Here is a 21,710-nt window from a genome sequence, read left to right as displayed (position 1 = left end):
AACACAGCAGCTCGTATGGAAGGCAGGAGAGCCGAAAGGGCCTGTGGGACTTGAAAGCACCTCCCTATTGCATACAGGTAGATTGTGGCCAGGCAATAATGCCCCCCTCCCCCTGCATTCCCAAAGGTAAGAGCTGAGGTAGGTTCGTAAGGCCCCATTTTCTGTGCATCTAACCATGACTCAGGCAGGACTGGCAGAGGGTCAGTCATTCCCCAGCCTGCACAGCACTTGCCTGTTCTTTACACCACAACACAGGGACCTGGAGGAGAAACGCAGAGAGAACAACCATAGCCATAAGTCCATTCCCACTTCTCCACCCAAGGGGACGGCTCCAGCTCAGGGCTAGAGTGAGGCCAGGATATTCTATCCCAGGAGCTGAAACCAGCTCCCTCACCCCCACAGCAAGCCTCCATGTAGGACAGGGCAGCAGCCACAATGAACATGGGGATGAGGGAGGGGGACCAGGCATGCAGCTCAGCTCTGCTTGTCCTTCCTTAGTGCAGGGGCGGATATTCCTAGAGGAGCACAAACACACAGCTATAGCAAACACATATATTTAAACACATACAATAAACGAGCAGAACCACAGGTGATGCACAAACAGGAGATCTGACACTTCAAAACCTCCAGACCTTTCATCCCACCCCAGCCCCCTCATGCTGCCCTCTTGGGTTCTCTCCATCCCAGGTACTAAAGAATCGGAGGTCACTCTTCCCCCTTGTCTCAGCTCTGCCTTGGCACTGAACACAGATTTGCTGACTGGGAGCGATGCCCCATTCCTAGGCCATCAGCACAACCTGAGCTCTGGTGCTTGGTCTGATTATTACTTCTCACCCCATCCCCCCACCCCTTACATCTGAACATGCCACCCATTAAGGCACCTGACACCCCATTGAGGCTTGGGGCACTGCCCCAGAACATACAGGAGTGGCAAGACAGATAGAAAAGAGGCCAACAGACTGCCTTGTACTGTCATGCTTTTGTCACATTAGAAGTCTCACCAGGCCCCCTGCTGAGGTCAAGCAGTAAGCGAGCCCAAGGGGGCCTGGGGAAACACTAACTGTCAGACCCAGGGAGCTGAGCTGAGAGGCCAGCACCTTTCCACCTCCCCAGCAGTCAGTTTCAACTCCCCATGACCCAGTCTTGGTTGCTGCCCATCAGACAGTGCAGTAGTGAGACAGGAGGGAAGAACACAGAAGGCCTTTGGGATCCAACTGGAAAGTGCTTGGAGGACAGGTGCCTTCTGCTGCTCCCACTCCAGCCAACCCTGCAGGTGGAACCACCAAGCTGAGATCAGCAGCAAGGAACTGGGAAGAGTCTAAACACCCAGTCTGCGTCACTAGCAATTCTTCCCCATTAGGCTCAGCTACAAGACAAAGCAGTTAATTACTGATGTGACTAACAGATTTAGCCAGGCATTAGGCTCTGTCCTATGTACAAGTCCTTCAGCACTTCCTCAATTCAGAAGCCATGAAGCAAGCAAAGGAATAGCTTAGTCCTCTGGGTTCCCATGTCCCCTCACATTCCCAGGCCAGATGCAGCACTGACATCTCATCTTGTTGGTACGGGTAGAGGCTCTGCCATCGTCCTCAGAACTGCTGGACAATCAGCTTCCGTTTCACGTCGCGGGAGAACTTGTTCATCTTGAACAGTTCACTGTCGTAGAAGGCAGTAAGGTTGTGGATGTTGATCTGGCGAGCCTGGGAGAGGATGGGCAGGGAGTTAACATGCATACAATCACTTTAAGCCCCAAGGCTTTTCACAGCCAAGGCCTCACCTCCTGAGCAGCATGGCCCAGCAGACAAACAGGGGAGACTGCAGGTCAGGGCTCAGGAGCCTAACAGAGCTGTCTGAAGGACACCTGCCCTCCACCTGCCTGGTGCCATCCTATCCTTTCATTTCCATTGCACCAAACATGTAGCCACGATGGAAGAAGTTCAAGCCTGTTCCTGAGGTAATTCTGTTCACACAGGACAGATCACCATCTCCTCTAAAAAGGTGGTGGTGGAGATCCTTGGCACCCAACATAGGCCCAACATGCAGTTAGATGGAGTCCAAGAACCAAAGGAGAAAGCTATTGAGAAGTTTCCTACTGTACCTTGCAGGGTGCCAACATTGCAAAAGAAACTGGTCGGGCCAAAAGCTACCCATTTCTAAGTGACCTATCACATGGGGAAGCCCTCCCCCCCCCCCCCCCCCCCAAGGAGCAGATGCCTGTCAGAGGAAGAGGAGGGGCGTGAACAATATCTAGCGATTGCTGCTTGTACAACTGCTTGCTTCTCCTGGTGTACCACCTCACTGCCTCTTCACACTGTAACTGCCCTGGGGTAGGGACCTTGCAGCCTCACCTACCTGTACTGTGCATGCCAATGAGCTCTACTGTCCCAATGCTACTCTGCTACTGCATGAGAGCCCAAGGCACAGGGGAAGATTAGGAATAAGCTAAATCTACTAGTTTGCTTCACTCTGATTGCCAAGATGAAAGACAAGAAGAGGGAAAACAGATAGACAGAGCCAGATTTGACTTGAAAGGGTTTCTGTCTCATGCAGGGTTCCTCTGGTGCAGCAACTCAGCAAGGCTGTTTCTAATAATGCAAGTCCTCTTCAAGAGAGCAAAGATAGACAGATTGTGGCAGTGGGAGCAGAGCACCCCAGAGAAGACTCTTTGGAAGATGCATCAATTATTTCCTGCAAGGCAGAAGCAGCTGGCATCTTCCTCATCTCTGAGGTCGTAAGCATTTCCTCGTCCTGGCAGCAAACAACTCAGGGTCCATAAGCACCCAAGGTGGAAAGTGGGGCCCAAGGGAAGGGGAAGGCTAGTTGCTACTCTCCTCCCACCCACCACTCTCCAGCACAGCTTAGCAGAGACCCTGTCCCCTACCTTATCCACCAGGTCCTTCTCTGGCACCTCAATGGTGTCCTGCTGGGCCCCGTAGCGGTTCCTCTGATACGTCACCTGCTCAGCCACCAGCTGCTTCAGAATGAACAGCAAGAGCTCATTGTTGTCCCGTTTGAATGCCAGGTAACGGGAGAAGGTCTGGGGAAAAGAGTAAAAGGCAAAAGGGGTTAGAAGCAGAGGGAGAAACAGCTCATTTCCTGAGGACTCTGCAATGCCCATTTTACATGCTCTGTGGGGTCCAGATGTGCCTCTGGGGCACAAAGCTTTTGATAAGCTGCTAGCCATGCAAGTGAGCAGCATGATCCTCAGAAGTGAAAGGGTTAACATGCCTGACTGGGCCACTGCTGTTTGTGCTGTATAACATTCCTGCAGGCTTGGAGGACAGCCCTGAAGCTTTCCAAACATCAAGCCCATAGGAAGGCAGCTCTGGAAACAAGGCAAGGGACAGAGTAGCTTCCCTCAGCCTTGAACCCAAAGCACTTCACTGCAGCCTCCTGGGCTTGGCTGGGGCAGCACGTGCCGTCAAGAGACCCGGACAGTAATTAGAAACGAGTCCATGCTGAGGCTGGACTCACTGAGGGCCTGCACACGCAAGCCCAGGCAAAGGAGCTTAAGTGATCCCCTGCTTGCATTTGGTCACCAGGAGTTGAAGGCAAAAGGACCAGAGCTCAAGTGTCACAGGACCTGGCATTATTCCCAATAAAGACAGACTAGTCAGATGGAGTTTTTCACCTTCAGGTACCTTTCCAGAGTGGCAGTTTTTGGTTCCAACCCCCTACTGCAGAGGATGAGACGAGAAGCTCTCCATTGTGCCATTTCTTTGAGATCCCCGTGTAACACCACACCAGCCCAGGACACAGGGCACCACACCTTAGCCACCCCCTAAATGCTCTGTCTTGTCAGCTCTGCATCAGTCCTTAAGTGAAGGATGTTCTGCAGAGGTGGTGCAAGCACCTTTCTACTGCAAGCCTGGCCCTCTGTATTCTAGGGCAGAGCAGCTTCTTCCCCCAGAGTAACAAGGAGAGGCTCACTGAAGCCCTACTCATGAGGCGAGGGGCCACTGTCTAGTGCAAGCCAGTATGACCAGCCTTATCCTCCACCTAGCTAAGCCATGTCTCCACCCAGCCCCTCAAGAACTGGGAAGGCCTAGACTGCCCTGGGTCCACCCACCTTCCGCATGCTCCTCATGACGCTGAATTTCTGCGTGTCGATGAAGCTCTCCAGCATGACCCGGATAGCCATGTTGACGTCATCCTCCACCACGTAATCCCGCAGGTGCATGCGGGCATGCGCCTCGGCCATGCGGATCATCGACTCGATGTGACGCACCGTGATGGGGATGCTGCCCGTGGCCTACAGACAGGGAGGAGGGACAATGCTGCTGAGGTACTGAACAGGCAAGGAACCCCCTTGCCCTCCACCTCTGCCTGAGACCCAAGGGGACAAGGCAGCCCCCTCCTGAACCTTTGTGGTGAGGGAGCTTCAGAGACTGGGAGGGCTGCACCACCTGGTGGCAGACATGATGTAGGGCAGCCACAGCAAGGATCCTATGGCTTGCAAGTAGCCAATGCCGATATTCATTCAAAAGGCAAGCTGTAAAGGCCATTCAAAACCATCGCATTTCTGCCTCTTGATTGCTTTATGCGGAGGGGAGAGGGGATAAAGAGGGCTTGAAGAAGTAATCTATTCTCTCCCCCCAATTCTGAGTAGAAAGATTTGAAAAGACTAAAGCCAGATGTTAAACCAGCTTTCCCCTGCTCTGAGGAACTCCCTGGAGCCACTGAAAACTCTACTCAGTTCAGAAGGAGACCCCGAATCCCAATGGGTTCTACAGTCACAGGGGAAAAACATGGCCAGAAGCCCCTACAGCCACTAGTCTTCCCTCTGCAACCATGGATGGAGAAGAGCCAGGGACAAGGCAGGAGAGTATCAGGTCCATGCCAGCTGGACTGAGGGATTGATGCGATTCCCATGGATCCCTGCTAGACTCTGCCAACAAGCTCTTACTTCATGACAAAGGTGATAAGAGTCTTGTGCCAGGTGCTAAGGTGATGGTCATGACAAGAACATGGCCTGTGCTGGGGTAGTCACTGCCTTGCCCTTGGATCCATCTAGTGCCCCCTCCCAAAGGCATGAACTAAGCCCCTTTTCCTACATTCCCTCACCATAGACTCCTTCCGGAGATCACTGTACATCCTGGCCACCTTGTCCTGATCCATCTGGTTGAGCTTGGGGTGGACCTTCTCCTTGGCATAGATGATGTATTTCTTCAGGACCTCCTGGGGGATGGGGTCCACACCATAGGTGTTGGGGAGGATGATCTCCTGGCTATCTCCGTTCACCACATCCTTGCTGCCAGGGTGATGCTTGATGTGACTGCTCACGACAAACCGGGCAAGCATCTCATCCTATGGGAGAAAGGGTGAAGAACAGGCAATGAAATTACCAGCTGCAGCACTACAATCACTAGTGCAGCTGAGCTGCAGCTACAACAAGCAGCCTCACGCCAGAGAAGGATGCATGCAGGTCGTTGGCTAAAGGCTGTACTCAGGCAAGGGGATGTGGAGTTAATTCTTAGTCCACTGACCAGGCTGATGAAGGCTTGGAGTCACACCCAGGCCTTGGGAAAGGGAAGGTGGGGCTTGTGGTATCAGACAATGACCCTGCTGTCCAGGGAGCCACATTCACCAGCTCCAAGCAGGGCATCCAACAGATTCAAAGAAAGTTTAGGGCTAGAAGGGACTTTGTGAGATCACTGGGTCCAGCCCCCCTGCCCTGTGCAGGAAAGACTGCTGGGGTCAAATAATCCCAGCAAGGTGTGCATCCAGTCTCCATTTGAAAGTCTCCAGGGTAGCTGCCTACACCCCCCTGCTACCCCCACTGAGAGTCTATTCCAGAGTCTGGTCACACAAACCGTGAAGAAGTTTTTCCTTATATCCAGTCTGAAACCTTCTTCTAGGACTTTATGACTGTTGCTCCTGGTTTTCCCCTGGGGCACTTTGGTGAATAGTTGTTCACCTAGCCCCTGATCCTCACCTCTGATATATTTGTAAGCTGCCACCAAATCCTCCCAAATCTTTTCTTGCAATTTACATGCAGAGGGAGGTCGCTCTTTTGGGAGCTGGAAAGACAAAATCCCCCCTGCAGAAGGGCTACAGGGCCCCAAGCTGCGACACAGAAGAGCCTAGCCCCAAGAATGACGCTGTACGTGTCCCCCGAGGAATTTCTGCTGACAGACGGACCCTGGAGGGCGGGGTGCTGGGCTACAGCTCTCTGAAGCTCTCTAGCTCCCCGTGAGAGATGTATCATCCTCACCCCCTGGGGTGGCCAATTCATAGACTTTTCTGCTTGGCTGACAACAGGGCAGAAAGAGGGAATACAAGACATGCAGGGAGTTGCAAAGGTTAGTAGCTGCAGGGCAAGGCTGACAGCTCTAGAGAAGGAGAGGCCTCAAGGGGCCTATGGTCAGTCTGCCCTACCCCTTTCCAGAGCTCACAGGTTTGATGCTACCTTAGCATGGCAGGCATCTGGATCTAAGCCCTCAGCACAGACAGCAGCCCTCTCCCAGCTCAAGTTGCAACTCACATTTTGGCTCATACCTGAACAGGGTCCACTGTATCTCTCACCACACACAGGACATCAAATCGGGAGATGATGGGCTCCGTCAAGTCCACGTTCTCCGAGAAGGTCAGCGATGGGTCATAGCGCCCACCTAGGACACAGGGAGAGACCCTTAGAGTCAAACATCTCATAGGCAGAGGCTTTTGGGCAAGTCCAACTTCAGCCCTGCCAAAGAGACTCTGCACTCTACCTCCATAGTCCCTGCACTTACCTATGGGGTTGGCAGCTGCAATGACAGTGCAGCGGGCCTGCAGGGAGGTGACGATGCCTGCCTTTGAGATGGAGATGCTTTGCTGCTCCATGGCTTCATGGATGCTGGTCCTGTCCTGGTCGTTCATCTGGAGGGGAACAAGAGAACAGAGTGTTAAGCTTCTATAAGCCTGGCCTCGGCAATTGCCAAGAGGGTCACATAATCGCTGATCCCTGTAGTGTAGACCTGGGTGTGCAGAGAAGCAAGGACTCTTCCTGGGCAGGAGGCACCTGCTTCCTCAGCATTACAGGCTACCTGCAGCCCCTCAGGTCCTTCTCCTCAGAGCCTGGATGCTGGGGCTGCAGGCAGCTGGGACTGAGGCTGATGATTCTCAGCAGACCACTCCCATGGTAACCAAGTCATGCAGTTTGCTGGGAAGCAAAGCCTTTTGCTCCAACACCACCCAATCTAACGTGGGCCTAGTAGGGGAAGGGCAATGCTTGGTGTCTTTCAGGGAAGAGATGTTTCCACGTGATGCCCAACAGCAGGCGTGCATCGCTGTCGGAGACTGCAGAACAACAGGAGGCAGACTGGACCTCTTGCTCCTCCGAGTCTGGGCTGAAGTACTGGGAACTAGGATTGTATACAGGGCATCCAGTACCTTTCTACACACTACATAGGTAGACTGCACTGTAAGCCTGCCTGGGGCCTAATGCAAGGCATGCTCAGCAACTGGCAGCATGGAAGAAACTCCTTGGTGGAGCCCCTTGGCCAGGAGGCCACCAGCCTGCCCCACTTTTGTTCTGCCTCACCATCCAGAACCCAGCGCTCACCTTATCAAACTCATCTATCAAGCAGACACCCCTGTCTGCTAGCACCAGGGCTCCTGCCTCCAGCGTCCACTCCCTGCTGACTGGGTGCCTCTGGACATAGGCAGTCAGACCGACAGCTGATGCACCCTGGCCAGTGGTGAAGATGGCTCTGCTAGACACTTTCTCCACATACTTGAGGAACTGAGATTTGGCGGTGCCAGGGTCTCCACACAGAAGGACATTGATATCACCACGGACCTTGTGCTTGCCACCTGCAGCAGGAGAGGAGACATGGGAGAGACTGGGGTGAGAGCTATCTATATGGCGAGTATAGACACTGCCCTCCAGTGGGGCAACAGGGAATTGAAGAGAAAAACAAAACAAGGAACCAGAAAGTTTCACAAGATAGCTTTTCACAAAAAAATCAGCACTTAATGTTTTCCAAGAACTAGGAAGCCTCAGGTCTCCCCTCTCAAACTGTACAAGTGCACATGGCTCAGTATCCCCCACTTCCCAAGCAAGAACTCACGCACAGATCAGCGTGAGAATGGCCCTTGTTACATGTCGGGGGGGGAAAATCCCATTTCGCTAAATGGTGCGGTGATTAACATTTGCTGGTGTTTTGTGATGAACTGCAGGAGATCAAGCTCCATTACATCATGGTGACAAAGCACCTTGGCTCCTACTAAAGCAGCTTTCTCCCTGCCCCCTCCACAATGGAACCTTAAGCACAGATGCAAAATACAACACATCTGATCTCAGCTGAGTAAGTCTCTTCCTACCCTAGGGAGACAGGTAGGTCAGGATTCCCTGGTGCCAGGCCCCCCAGGACATCCCCAAACCCAGACTGTTGCTGTTGGGGAGCAGTTGTCTTGAACAGCTTGTTTTTTAGTTAACTTCTTGCCAGGTACCTTGTTTTTAGCTGATGTACTTCTACTCCTGTGTCAGAGCGCTAAAGAAATCACTTTTACACTTGATGTTTCAACATAACGGACCTATTACTCCCAGCTTGTCACCCAGTAGGCCCAATTTGATTTCCTAATGTGTCTCATTCCACCAGAGACCAGTCTGAACACCAGCACTTTCATCTGTGCCATACTCTGAGCCAACACCAATTACCACCTACCTGGGTTTTTGGGCTCACCACCAAAGAGAGCTAAGGCCAGGCCTCTCTTGATGTCTTCATGCCCATAGATAGATGGAGCAATGCTGGCAAAGATCTGAAAGCGAGAGCAGAGCAGTTGTCAGTGCCCTTGTCAAGGATATGCAGCATTTGATGTGTGGAGCAGCAAGGCTCAGTAGCACCAGGGATTCTGCTTGCACTGCTGACTTCCATAGTTCTGGCAGAGAAGAACTGCACAGATGCAAGGACACAGCCAATATGCTGGGGAGGTCCTGCCAGAGCCCAGTGCTGCTGAGCTGAGCAGGATGCATTCTGCAGCCCTATGCAGGAGAGTCCTGCCTTTACCTCACTGGCTGCACTAGTAAGTCTGTGTCTATCTGTGACCTCTCTTTCTGCCTTAAGCAGTCTGCAGACAGAATTGAGCTTTCTCACTGGATATATCAATATTCACTGACTGTGGGCTGGGATAACTCTGCACAAGTGAGCTGAGATGCAGGTAGGCCATGGGGACACCCAATTTCAGCAGCCAGGCAGCCAGCAGGTTTCCTGCATCCCCAAGCAAGGACTATTCAGGTAAATTCTGATCAAAGTTGGATAGTCATGACTGATGTCACAACCCCCATATTTTGCAGGGAGGGAAGAACGAAATAAGTTTTATTCCCAAAGTTTGGCTATATCAAGGGAGCAGCTCCACCCAGTGGAAACAGATTTAGAGAAACAAGACTGAATATAACATAGTTCTGTGACCAAGAGAGCCAAAGTCCACCACATTCACAGCCTTCCTGCATGAGGCAGGTGCAAAACACCCTTGTTTTGGGTCTGTTCTTTCATGCATCCAACTCAGGTCCTAGTACATTGAGAAGCAGACCTGTTACTTTAGTAGCTGAAGTTAGTCTTACTCCTTTTCCACCTGAAATCACAACCCTCTGGTAAGAGGGACTGAGAAATGTTTTAAAGGGAAAAGGAGACTCCCTTTAGGAAACACACAGAGAGGTGCCAGGGTATTACAGGCCATTTGGGCTAGACCTTCTCTCTGTTTTCCCACCACCACCACCACCACCACCACCACCACCACCACCAAAGGGGCCACTGCCTCAGAGATGCATCCATAAGCTAGCATCGGTCTAGTTTCTAGAAGTGCCTAGGGGTTCTTCCAATCAATTCTTCTGCCTTGCCCAGTCACGTTTTCCTCCTCTGCACACATTGTAGGGGGAAGGACTTGCCCAAACAAGAAGGAAAACCATCTACCCAAGAGGAATGGTGAAGGTGATACTGGACAGAGGGCTGTTCAGTGCACACAGCAAATAGGGAGAAGGGGAGAGGAAGCACTCCAACCACCTCCCCTCCTCTGTTTTCTCACCTCTCATCAACGGCTGCCTGAGAGCTGTAGCAACAAAGGTTTTCAGCCAGTGGTGACCCTCTACCTAGAACTACCCCACTGGAATATGGGCCATTCTGTGGTCTGGACCCCATGCCCATGGCTGGGTGTTGGACAAGCAATGCATGAAGCTAACTTACTTTCTCTCCAATCTGCTCATCCTTGGACAGGCCCACAATTGTCTTCATATCCTCGTCCGTCAGTTCCCCAACTGCCAGCTTGTTATCCTTCTTGGTGATGTGATTTGCCAGGATCACTGTTGCAAACACTGGGAACCCATTGGCAGTGTTCAAGGAGCCGTCATAGTTGTTGTGATAGATCCCTGTGAGCTCCTGGATGGCACAGGAAGGATGCATTAGATTCATCCAAGCAATTCAAAATCCGGTGGACATGGCCTAGAAGTCTTGTCCCTTCACTCTCAAGACACTGGGCTTGAGAGCGCCACTGGGAGAAGGGCTGAAAATAAATGTAACCACTACCTGCCCACCCCATCTTTGATCCAGACAAGGGTCTTACAATTTCATCCCCTGGTTTGCAGCTGTCGACCAAGTCAGCAAGGAGAATGGAGTCCTTGGAGCGGGGCAGCCTCCCAGCAGCCACCTTCCCGGGGCTCTCCTGGATTTTGATGCGCTGGTAGTTCTGGTAGACTGTCTGCAGTGACAATGAAGAGCTGCGTAGTAAGTCTGACACCCACAAAGCCTGCACTAGGGTTTGTCAAAGGGCATTTGGTGGTGGAAGCTAGGAGAAATGCTAGAGCAAGGAGCTCAGACTCCAGGTGAAGGGCTGGGCCATGGAGCTGGGAGTTCATTAGAAGCAATGCTACTGCTGAAGGGAGTCAGCCCTAGCAATGATGCAAACTTCTGTCAAGTAGACCCTCACCACTGCCTTTAATGCCAGTGCTTGTTTCCACAAGAGAGGCTCAGACTTTGCCCACCTGGACTTTGGGTTTGCCCTCCACACATTTGGTTGAAGACGTCTGGACTGTGATGGGGAGTGACCCCTAACAGAGTAAGACTGGGGCTTAGAGGCTTGATCCACCTCGCGGTGCCTCAGTCCCCCAGGCTGGAAGATGCGGACAGTATCAGCCTTGCTTTGGAAGAGGAGAGGGAGGGCCATGAAGTTCAGCACTGACAGTTCTGCAAGCATCCTGACAAGGTCCCACACCACAGGGGTGAACGTGGTACAAGTCATGGCATGTTTTAGCCCTTACAGAAAGGGCAACAGCCTGGGCAGATCCAGAGCCGCACCCCAGACAACATGGAGTCCAGGGACCTGACCTATCAGCAGCAGAGTTCCTTATTTACTACAGTGTGGATCCAACTGCTCAGGTAAGGAGAGATGTGGGGAGGGCTCAGGCACAAGCTTTGTTAGAACTAGCTGCTGGAAGTGCCCTACACCACAGTGCTAGCAGCCCGCAGGTCTCTTACCTCTTCCATGTTGATTTCAAAGGGGCCGACAGACTGACACTCGGGGCAGGAGCCAGGCTTCACCTCCTGGTTCTGAGACTGGAAGAAGGGCCCCAGGATGAAGCTGCACTTGCTGCAGTTGTACTTCACCATGCTGAGCTGTGGCAAGACCCCCGTGCAGCTCGTCACCACCCCACTGGTTCGGATCAGCTGGTTCAAGTGCAGCTGCCTAGGGGGAAAAGGGAAGGTGTTGGCTACATGTAGATCTTTGAGAAGACAGAAGAGCCTCATCACATCAAAAAGACTGCTGTAGATCTCATCAGCCTGCTGGGGCCAGCATGACCAAGTGGCATCCTTCCCCCAGCTAAGCCCAAGGCCCTACTCTCACCAAGTCTCACACAGAACTTTATCTAGAATAACTCTGCCAAGCCTGACCACCTCAAACAACACACAACCCAAAGGCTATCACGGGACCAGCAGACATCAACTCCACTACCTACCTGAGGGACCGCAGCTCCTCTACCAGAGGCAGATGGGAGATGCGGACATGGATCTCCTTAGCAATCCGGTCGTATTTGGGGTACATGGCCAGCACCACCTCCTTGGCTGCTTCATCAAAGATCTTCAGCATTTCTGCTGGAGCCTCAGGCAGGAAGTAGGCCAGGACATGCTCCCGGGCAGCCAGGTCCTCATAGTTTACCACCAAGCTCTCTCGGTTCTCTGCAGAGAAAGCCAGGGTGGATTTTAACTTTCAGAGTCTGTTATCACAAAGCCCCCCACCAATATCAGATTCCTGGCTGCTGAGCTGATGAAGAATGGGAATCTTCACAAGAACATGGAAACTCAGGGCACCATTACCAAGATTGTGTGGCCTTGCTGTTTAGCCCAATCACCCAGAAGCCTCCACAACAAAGGGATGGATCAGTGGCTGTAGGATGCTGTGCTGACTGGATGCCATAAAGACCTGTGTCTTGTATCCGCTCCATGGGGCACAGGCTAATTTTGTTCTTTGTTTGCACAGCACAATGCAATTCCAGCCCCTGACCGCGGCTCCTAAGTGCTATGGCTATTCCAGTAAGAAATAAAACAGCATCTGGATGAATTGTGCTTAAGTTTAACAGGTTTTATTTCTTTCCTATTGGCCAATTAAAGATTAGCCAACAAATTATTTTAGTTCTGCTTCTTCCATGTTTCCTTATGTGAAGTTTAAGTCTAAATGGTTGAGCCAAGACTCAGGAGACCAGTCACATAGTGCCATTTCTGTTCTCCGATTGGCTGATCTGGTTTTGGTAGCTGGAAACCAATTCAAAATCCTTTTTCTCCTAGTACTGTAAGCTTGCAGACTCCAATCAGAAATTCTAGTGGCAGAATGTGACTGTATGGATCCCAGCAGAAATGGACACAAGCAGAACATGATCTTAGTTAAAAGGGAGTCAGAGGAATGTTTGAAGGCTGGATAATGCAATGCCCGACATCTCTTATCAAAAAGAAGTGCTGAGTTTTTGAGTTAACACGAAAGAAATATGAGCAGATGTCTATGAAGTACATCAGCTAATAAGGAGGAGGAAGCTGGCATCACCCAAACATCCTGGCATTTCTTCTACTGCAAACAAGTACTGCCCGAGCTAGTTGGCTCAGCCATCACCACTATCTATGCCCACCCAACCATACCTTTGCACATGTCACTGATCCTCTCCTTGAAGACGTTGTGTCCGTGGTCATCCACATGGGTCTTCAGGAAGTTCTTGAAGCGATGGTAGATCTCGAGGCGGGGAGCTGCCATTGACACCCACTCCCTTACCGAGTGCCCTTTCATGTCTTCCAGATTCTCAATGCTCTCAATCATGTCTTCATCCTCCTCCTCCATCCCGTCTGCAGCCCGTTCAGCCAGCCGCCTCCTCCGTGAAGGACGTTCCTCATCTTCATCGTCACTATCTGAAGTGATAAAGGAGTCAGAGCTGGGGAAGTTCATGCTGGCCCCTCTCAAACCTACTGAGGGGACAATAATATCCTGGCATGCAGCGTCAAGAATCCCAGGCACTCAGTCCTACCAAATTCACCTCTATGCAATGGCCATGTCAAACCAGTGCTCTTTCCTAAATCAACTCCCACATAGTGGGTATTAACAGGAAGGTACAGGGACAGAGCCTAGAAAGATTACAGAGACCATTACAGAAATAAAGACCTCCAAAAACAGCACACAGGCACATGAAGTGTCCTGAGAGAGAAGGGGCCGAAATATGGACTTAATTTCTCTTCCCCTACCCTGCACTAAGGGCCTGGATAGCCCACCTTATCTCCCCATAAGGATAGCACTCAGAGCAGAGTTGTAACTAGTAATTTCATCCCTGCCCAGGGCACTGCTTTTGAGTGCCTTCCTCCTCCTTCCATCAGTAAAGTAATTCACTCATGTCTCAGTAATTATTTCCTCAAGGAAACATTTACTAGCATTTGAACATTAAAAATGCATCTTATGCTTGACCTCATTTTGTACTTAACACTGGAACACACAAAATACTGCTTTAAATGAAAAGAAAATGATAACAGTCACAAGGGCATTTAAAGCAGGGAGAGCCATGTCAGGTAGGCAGAAGGCAGAATAAAGTTGCACCTTACAAACTGAGTCAGAGATGTAGCTATAGCTTGCTTCAACAGGTGCAATGAATATTTGAAGAACATTTGAGTTATACCAAAACATGAAAAAAATAACTGAAACGTAATTTTGGGGGGGGGGGAGATGGGACACAGTCAAATTATTAGACCATTCATATACTTTTAAAATTGCAGAAGATTTATGCATTACATTACTTATATATTTTAGCCTTGCCGTTCAAGTGAAAGTTTAAGTGGCTTTTCAGAAATTAAGGTACAAGGAATAATGGAAGGAATTCATTCCTTCAAAAAGGTAGAAGCAACCAAGATACTGTCTGAATTTGACAGCAGATGAGACTGAGGACAAGAAGCTCAATAAGAAGAACAAAAGACAAAAATGATATTAAGACTCTGAGCTTTGGTAGAGGTGAACTTGTCGATGATCTTGTCATAATTGATAGAGTAAGCAAGTTCATGTTCAACTGACAAGATGGCCAATTAGAAAGACATTCTTGCCAGCTTGTAGAACGCAAATGTTTTCACCAGCTTGTTCTCACAAGAAATCGCTGTTACTGGCAGGGTTAAAAAAAATCTCAAGGGTACAATATTGTGATGATAGGGTATGATTCAGTCAAGGCAAAAACTGTACAGGAAATTCAGAATATCAAGGTGAGAAGCATCATGAAGTGTAGGAGTAACAATAGCTTTTATCTGAAACCTGAACCTTTCAATTTCCAAAGAAAAATCTAATGCATTTAAATCCTATGGATACTTTTTTGTTGCCAAATCAGTAGTACATTTTTTCAGCTCTCAGGCATTTCTGACAGGGACTTTCCAAGTAAAAAATCAAAACTGGATGACATTTCAGACAGCATCATGTAGCACCATTCAAAGTCTAATGCGAGAGAATGAAGTACATTATTCACAAGAACTGTGAATTATCTTTCAGAAGTCAGATGGCAAGATTCATCCATGGATTCACCTAGGTCCAACTGCTTTGTCCACGTTTTCCTTTTGTGGCAAAACAAAAATTCAACATCCATAGTCTCCACAAGACTTCTGGCCTCCGCCACCACAGGTTCTAATCCAGAACCGCAAATGCTTTGCTGCACTGTCACGCAAACCATCTATTAGTTTTGAGGCTTTGTCCACTGTTAGATTTGTCACCTGTAGTGTTTATTAAGAAGGTTAACAGAATTCAAAAGTTTGTCCCAAATGATTAGTAGGCAAATACATTTATAATTAATTTGAAGAATAAATCAATTGGCTATTAACACAACGTCTACATCGGCTCTTTCAATTGCTTTCTGCAAAGCCTCTACTGCTTTTGGCAGCCAGGTGCAAAATGTGCCCACAGCATGGGCATTTGTAGCCCAACATGTCAAAGTGATCTTTCAGTATGTTTTGAAAACAGTCTTTTCCAATGTTCAGAAGACTTCCCCCCCCCCAAAAAAGTGAATAGGCTCTGAACTGTACCAAAAAAAAATGTGATTACTTCTCCATTGATGTCAGCTGCATTTTTACCAGCTATATTGAGTGAGCAGTGCATGGGACAAACCTAACAAAAGCATTTAACTGCAATGTTCTGGCCCTCATACCATTATGCTTTCCTGCCACATTTGCCCCATTGTCACAGTCCTGGCCATGGATATTTTTTTTTTTTTTTTTTTTTTTTTTTTTTTTTTATGTCCAAACCATCATATTGGAGTTTACTTTCTATGAGTTAGGCTAATCCACTTCCAGCTTTCTTGTTCGCTTGAATGAAACTGGCAAAGCTTTCTTCAATACTGCACCTGTTGCCACTGACTCTCATGTATCTGATCATTTGCTCTTTTTGGGACACATCCAGCATGCAGTCAAATTAAAATGAAAAAAATACATTTGTCTCTTGTATCATAGATAGAATTTATTTCCAAATTGTGGACCCTAAGATGTCAACTAATTTGTTTTGGACCAGAAAGAAGAAGTAAGTCACAGTTCCCAAATCATGGATTTGATTTTGGATACAATGGGCAAGATCCAGTTGAGTAGCTAATAAGTTCAGGAAGATCCCAACACCTGACTGTCCCATAATCTTACTGTGCCCTTGAAGAGCAAAATTATTTTTGGCACAAAAAGAGCACGGCATTAACAATCACTTTTAGGATCAAGCGTCATTTTTCTCTTTCCGCCATGATGGCTCTTTGCAGGTTATCATCACCACTAAGGGTTTTCTTTTTAAGGCCATATTCCAACATTTTCCACTTGAGATAACACCCAGTGTTCAGGTGAGCTTTCATGCTCAGGAATGCATGTGTTCAAATGTTTCCAGTCAGAAAATCCTTTGTATGGATCAGAAATAATTGGTGTAAACTGGGGCCTTGCCCACACAACCATGCAAAGAAAACAGAACACTGCTTTTCTCGCAATTAAACATATAAGCCATTTTCTTTCAATTCTCTCTCCATTGCAGTGTTTTTATAAACCAGTTGCGAGTGAATTGCCTGTCATTACCCAACATGGACAGTGAGAAATACAAATCCTGCTTTTGATCTGAACCTTTTTCAACTATATAGTTCCTAAACTGATCAGTAACGTTCAAAAGCCACAAGCCAGGGATGTGAGTGTATAATACCACCTCCTCAGGGTTAAGTACATCAGCAGTTTTAGGACTTGTGTTACAAATGTACTTTTCTTCCTGCTCCGTCATGCAGGAAAACAAAGACTTTTTCCAAACAAGACTAGATTTACAAGGAATTGTTTCCTCAATTTTGGGGCTGACGGCAGCTGATACAGAATTCAGCATTCTTTTCTCCTACCTTGGTTATAGAAGATGAGTCAGCTGACTTAACTAAGGTACTGGGGCACTCTTTGGAAAACCAAGCAGAAACAGAGGATTGTTTGTGCATTTCCTCTTTGCAAATGTTTTGTCTTTATGATAAGTAGCTCCAGATTTTTTTGGTGGCCCTTTTACGTCTGTATTTGATGGGAACAAAATGGCAATTGTTTCTTTTACTTATCTGTTCCCCCATCCATCACTTGCTTTACAGGTTGAGCTGCAGGCACGTTCCATTCCATAAAACTGTTTTGTTAGCGTGTTTTTCCCCCAAAAAACTTGAAATATACTCTGAATTAAAAGAAAAGCTCTGTATTACTTGGGCTTAACTACAGGATTATGAGGTAGGGTGGGCAGCTACAATATACAGTGAGACCCAAGTTAGGCTATCTAATTCTTCATCTGGCTACACATGAACACCTAGGACACAGAAAATGGAAACCCAAGGTTGAAATGCAGAGACCAGTACCTTTTCTTAGGTACTTACATTTGAAAACTGCCCATCATATTTATACCATTGCTTATTGTTGATCTGAATACACAACCACAAAAAGCTGTCTGGAGAAAAGCAGGGGGGGTATAGTGGTTAGTGCAAGGGGCAATCTCTTGGCTTCCTGCAATACATTAAACAGAGCAAATATTTTCAAAAGCTCTGAGAGCTAGTGGAGACTATGGGGCTGAGAACCCCCAAATAGTTGCACAGCAGCTGTAATTCAGGAAAGAAGCGGGTTGACTTCAGACTTGTGAACCCTTGAGATGAAGGCAACTAATCTCTTCCAAGAGCTGCTGCTGGCGCTATCTGCCTGGAGCTGCTGGCTCCTCACAAAGGGGCTGCTAATACAGTGAGGCCTGCTCCCTGCCTGGCTGGTGCTCCTCTCGCACAGATGGATGCTGCACCTGCATGGGGTTGGGGAGCTGTCATTTCAGTGCCTGCTCCAATTTGGTGCAGGCACTGAAATTAGGCAACTGTGGTGTCGACACCTACACAGTCAGATGGGTCACAAGTTGGCTGGAGGGCCATACCCAGGCAGTGGTGGTGGACGGGTCATTTTCATCCTGGAGAGATGTGGGCAGTGGGGTCCCCCAGGGCTCGGTCCTGGGGCCCGCGCTGTTCAATATCTTAATCGGCGATTTGGACAAGCGGGTGAAAAGAACCTTGTTCAAGTTTGCAGATGACACTAAGATGTGGGGAGAAGTGGACATGCTAGAAGGGAGGGACAGGCTGTAATTGGATCTGGACAGGTTACAGAGGTGGGCAGATGAGAACAGGATGGGTTTCAATACGGACAAGTGCAAGGTGTTGCACCTGGGGAAGATGAACCAGCAGCATACCTACAGGCTGGGGAACTCCCTTCTTGTCAGTGAAGAGGCAGAAAAGGATCTTGGTGTCACTATTGATTTCAAGATGAACATGGGCTGCCAATGTGGGGATGCAGTCAGGAAGGCTAACCATACCTTGTCACGCATGCATAGATGCAACACAAGCAGGTCCAAGGAGGTGATCCTCCCCTTCTATATGACATTGGTCAGGCCCCAATTGGAGTACCGCGTCCAGTTCTGGGCGCCGCACTTCAAGAAGGACATGAACAGCATCAAGAGGGTCCAGAGGAGGGCCACTTGCATGATTAGGGGGCAGCAGGGCAGACCCTATGAGGAAAGGCTATGGGACCTGAACATGTTCAGACTCTACAAAAGAAGGCTGAGAGGGGATCTGATGGTTGTCTATAAACTGGCCAAGGGAGACCAGCAGGCAATGGGAGAGTCCCTGTTCCCCCGAGCACTGCCGGGGTTAACAAAAAACAACGGCCATAAGTTGACTGAAAGCAAATTCAGGCTAGATATCAGGAGGCGCTACTTCACTGTCAGGGTGGCTAGGAGCTGGAACCAACTTCCAAGGGAAGTGGTGTTCGCCCCTACCCTGGGGTCTTCAAAAGGAGGCTAGACAGCCACCTTGCTGGGGTCATTTGAGCCCAGCATCCTTTCCTGCCCAAGGCAGGGGGTTGGACTTGATCTGCTTAGGTCCCTTCTGACCCTGCCACCTATGAAACTATGGTGTCTCTGGCAGATGCCAGGCTCACCCCGCCATAATTATGCTACTGAGTCTCAGCAGTCTGCCCGGCACTTACTGGGTCCAAGCCCCTGTCCTGACATGGCCTGGAAGCCACAGCATTTGAACTCTGCTGCAACCACAGACCTGCATGAGCCAGGAGAGCGCTGTTAGTCTGGGAGCACCCAACATACCCAGCTGCAAAGAGACAATACTTAGTGAAGCTCAGGTAAGCCCACTGCTCCCTTAAAACCTAGACACTCTACAAGCCATAGGTGGTCTAGGGCCATCATGGCAACCAGGCCATTGGGTAAAAGACCAGATCCTTCTGGAGGGGTAGGCTAAGGCAGTCAGTGATGTAAAAGCACATATGGGAGTTACCATAAAGCAGTCCCCTCCTCATGCGGCCCAGGCCACGATCCAGGTCATGGTCCCTCTGCCTCATTGCCCGCTCGGCTGCCTCCCGCTGGCTGGCTGTCAGCTCCTCCACATCCTCGTCGTCCAAAGCCAGGCCCTCAGCTTCATAGACATCCAGCTCTGGAATGGCACGGTAGTCCCTAGGCACATAGAGATCTCATTTAACCAGTGATGCACTTAGCCACATGGAAGAGTTTCCCCTATCACATTATGGGAAACAGAGGTGGTGTCAGGGAGACTTCAGTCCAGACAGAAAAACTCTTGGTGAACAGAACCTCATTCTACACAAAAAGATGCTCCGTGTTAATAAAAGCAAAGGCTGGATGCTACGATCACTAAAGCCGACACACAAAGCTTGAATGAATAGCGTATGCAGCTGTTGGCTGCTGGACCTGTAGTTGGTTGTACTTGTTTTTCTAACCTAGTAGCCAAAGGATTGTTTTTGCAGAACAAAATCTGAACTTTATGCTCACACAAGCAAGTAAATAACCCTGAGCTGAACCACACTCAGTCCTAGGAAGTGACCTGCAGGTTTATCCACACAACTTCACCCACCGACTTCACAGGCAGCCCCCCCGGTATCCCAGACAATGGCACAAGACTTATATCCATCACCACTGTCTTGTGGCCCCTCTGCTATGCCCACTCTAGGCACCGGTGCAGCAGACAAAGTCCACATTTCCGATGCCCCATGACAGGTGCTTTAGAAACACAGCTGGGGGTACTGAAGGATGCTTAGAGCAGGACCAGGCAGAGGACAAAGAGGCACTACCCGTGCAGTGGCCCATGGCAGGAGCCGACTCAATGCCTTAGAGATAAGCAATAACCTGCCCTGCCAAGGCCCTGCTCACACACAGCAGCCATCAACGACCGAGGGCTGCCCCTGGGCTTCCCCTACCTTTCCATCCCGTCCCCAATGAGCTCTTCCCCTTCGTCCTCCTCTTCAGGGCCCCCCTCGGTCCCCAAGAGCCCTTCAGACTCATCCTCAAAGGGCGGCAGGTCCCGGCCGGGGCTGGACGTGAAGGCATCTCCACGGCGCGAGCTGCGGGCCGGACTGGTGGCCACGTTCTGCGACTCGGACGAATCCTGCAGGGGACAGAGAGTCGGGTCAGAGGCCAGTGGAGGAAGGGGCCAGGGCTGCTCGGGGAGGCAGTGTCACCTGGATCAGCACCCCCACAGGGGACGGGAGAGCTCCCCGAGCAGGGAGGGGGCACCAGCGCACTCACCCCTACGGGCAGACCAGCGTGTGGGTGTGCACATGCGTGTGCTCACGTGTCACCCACCCCACAGAGCCAGGGGACCCAGTTGGGGGGGGGGACATCCCTATTTCCCCATGGAGACCCCCCCATGCAAAGCCCCAGAGAGGCAGACTCCAAAGCCCCTTATAGGCCGTCTCTGCCCCACGCAGGGCCCGGGCGGGTGCGGGGCGGGCGGGCAGGGGCTCCACTCCCCAGCGCTGCCTTCTGGGCACCGGGACCCCGGCCCCCGATCCGGATCCCACCGCAAGGACCAGAGCACAGGAGCCCGAGCCCCAATCCACTCCCAGTGCCAGCCCCGCTTTCAACCCCCAACCCCAACCCCAGGGCAGGGCAGGCTCCGGCCGCTGCTCACCGCCATCCCCGCCGCTGCCCGGAGCCTCCTTGCCCTGCCGGATTCCGCGGGAAACGAGCACCACGTGGGCAGCAAAAGCGCGCGAAACCTCATGCATAATTAACGACCCCGATGCATATGCATGAGCGCCGCCCCCTGTCGCGCCTGCGCGGCGAGCTCCGCTGAGCGCTGCCCCGCCCTTATCCCGGGATAGGACTGTTCCTGTCCACGGCTTTGGAGCGCCTCTCTTGCCCCGGGGACAGCAGCAGCAGCAGGGGAAGAGCTCGTGCTACTAGGTTTCTTTTGTGTTTTGGGGAATGATAAAAAAGTCCCCAGAAGCCCCTGGGTTGCAAACAGTCCGAAATGGGGGGAGGTGCAGCTGCACCAATGCACCCGCTCCGGATCTGATTGCACCTTATTGCTCATGCCCTGTTTCTCCATCCTGCCGCCCACCCTCTTCCCTCAGGGCTTCGCATCCTACGTGGCCTGGCTGCCCGGGACACCTTTTGCTCGGGCATTGCAGCCACCAGCTGACAGATCTCCTGGGATTGCTTTTCTCTCCGCCCACATGCAGCAGGGCTCAGCCCCGCGCCCTGTGCACCCCCTGTCCGACCCTGCCAAGGGCCTTCTCATCCTTGGAGCTGATACATCCCAGACCGTCGAACCTCTGTGACGTGGAGATCCTGGTGCGGGTCTGCGTGAAGACAGTCTTTCCCTGGATCAAATTGGTTCGGCTTCCCTCCATTGGGTTTAGTTCACGGACTGGAGCCGCACAGCAGAACAAACCCTGGATGGGTGGGTACGAGTCTGCGTGTAGCGG

At 50.5% G+C, this 21,710-nt stretch overlaps 1 protein-coding gene across 1 annotated transcript; it reads right to left on the bottom strand.

The window, feature by feature from the left end:
- Positions 1-538: 538 nt before the first annotated feature.
- On the bottom strand, positions 539-21,009 carry MCM2 (minichromosome maintenance complex component 2). Its single transcript, XM_006264420.4, has 16 exons — positions 20,912-21,009; positions 20,199-20,386; positions 19,265-19,440; positions 13,101-13,364; positions 11,930-12,149; positions 11,451-11,658; positions 10,540-10,674; positions 10,164-10,355; positions 8,649-8,742; positions 7,544-7,794; positions 6,732-6,858; positions 6,499-6,611; positions 5,065-5,307; positions 4,070-4,252; positions 2,882-3,037; positions 539-1,700 (listed from the first exon to the last, which is right to left on the bottom strand). Exons 1-16 carry the CDS (start codon positions 21,002-21,004, stop codon positions 1,590-1,592), a joined length of 2,754 nt encoding a protein of 917 aa, XP_006264482.3. The 5' UTR covers positions 21,005-21,009; the 3' UTR covers positions 539-1,589.
- Between the last annotated feature and the right edge of the window lie 701 nt (positions 21,010-21,710).

This window comes from Alligator mississippiensis, chromosome 12 (genome assembly GCF_030867095.1).
Source record: "Alligator mississippiensis isolate rAllMis1 chromosome 12, rAllMis1, whole genome shotgun sequence".
NCBI classification, from domain to species: Eukaryota; Metazoa; Chordata; order Crocodylia; family Alligatoridae; genus Alligator; species Alligator mississippiensis.
The sequence above is the reverse complement of the archived record's forward strand: the minus strand, read 5'-3'. Positions and strand labels throughout refer to the sequence as shown.

Excerpts from the sequence above, each read along its gene's own strand:
- MCM2 (XM_006264420.4), bottom strand. The coding sequence starts at position 21,004 with ATGAGGTTTCGCGCGCTTTTGCTGCCCACGTGGTGCTCGTTTCCCGCG. Across the intron at positions 11,659-11,929 it reads GAGGAGCTGCGGTCCCTCAG|GCAGCTGCACTTGAACCAGC; the intron begins GTAGGTAGTGGA and ends TTTTCCCCCTAG. Across the intron at positions 1,701-2,881 it reads AGAAGGACCTGGTGGATAAG|GCTCGCCAGATCAACATCCA; the intron begins GTAGGGGACAGG and ends ATCCTCTCCCAG.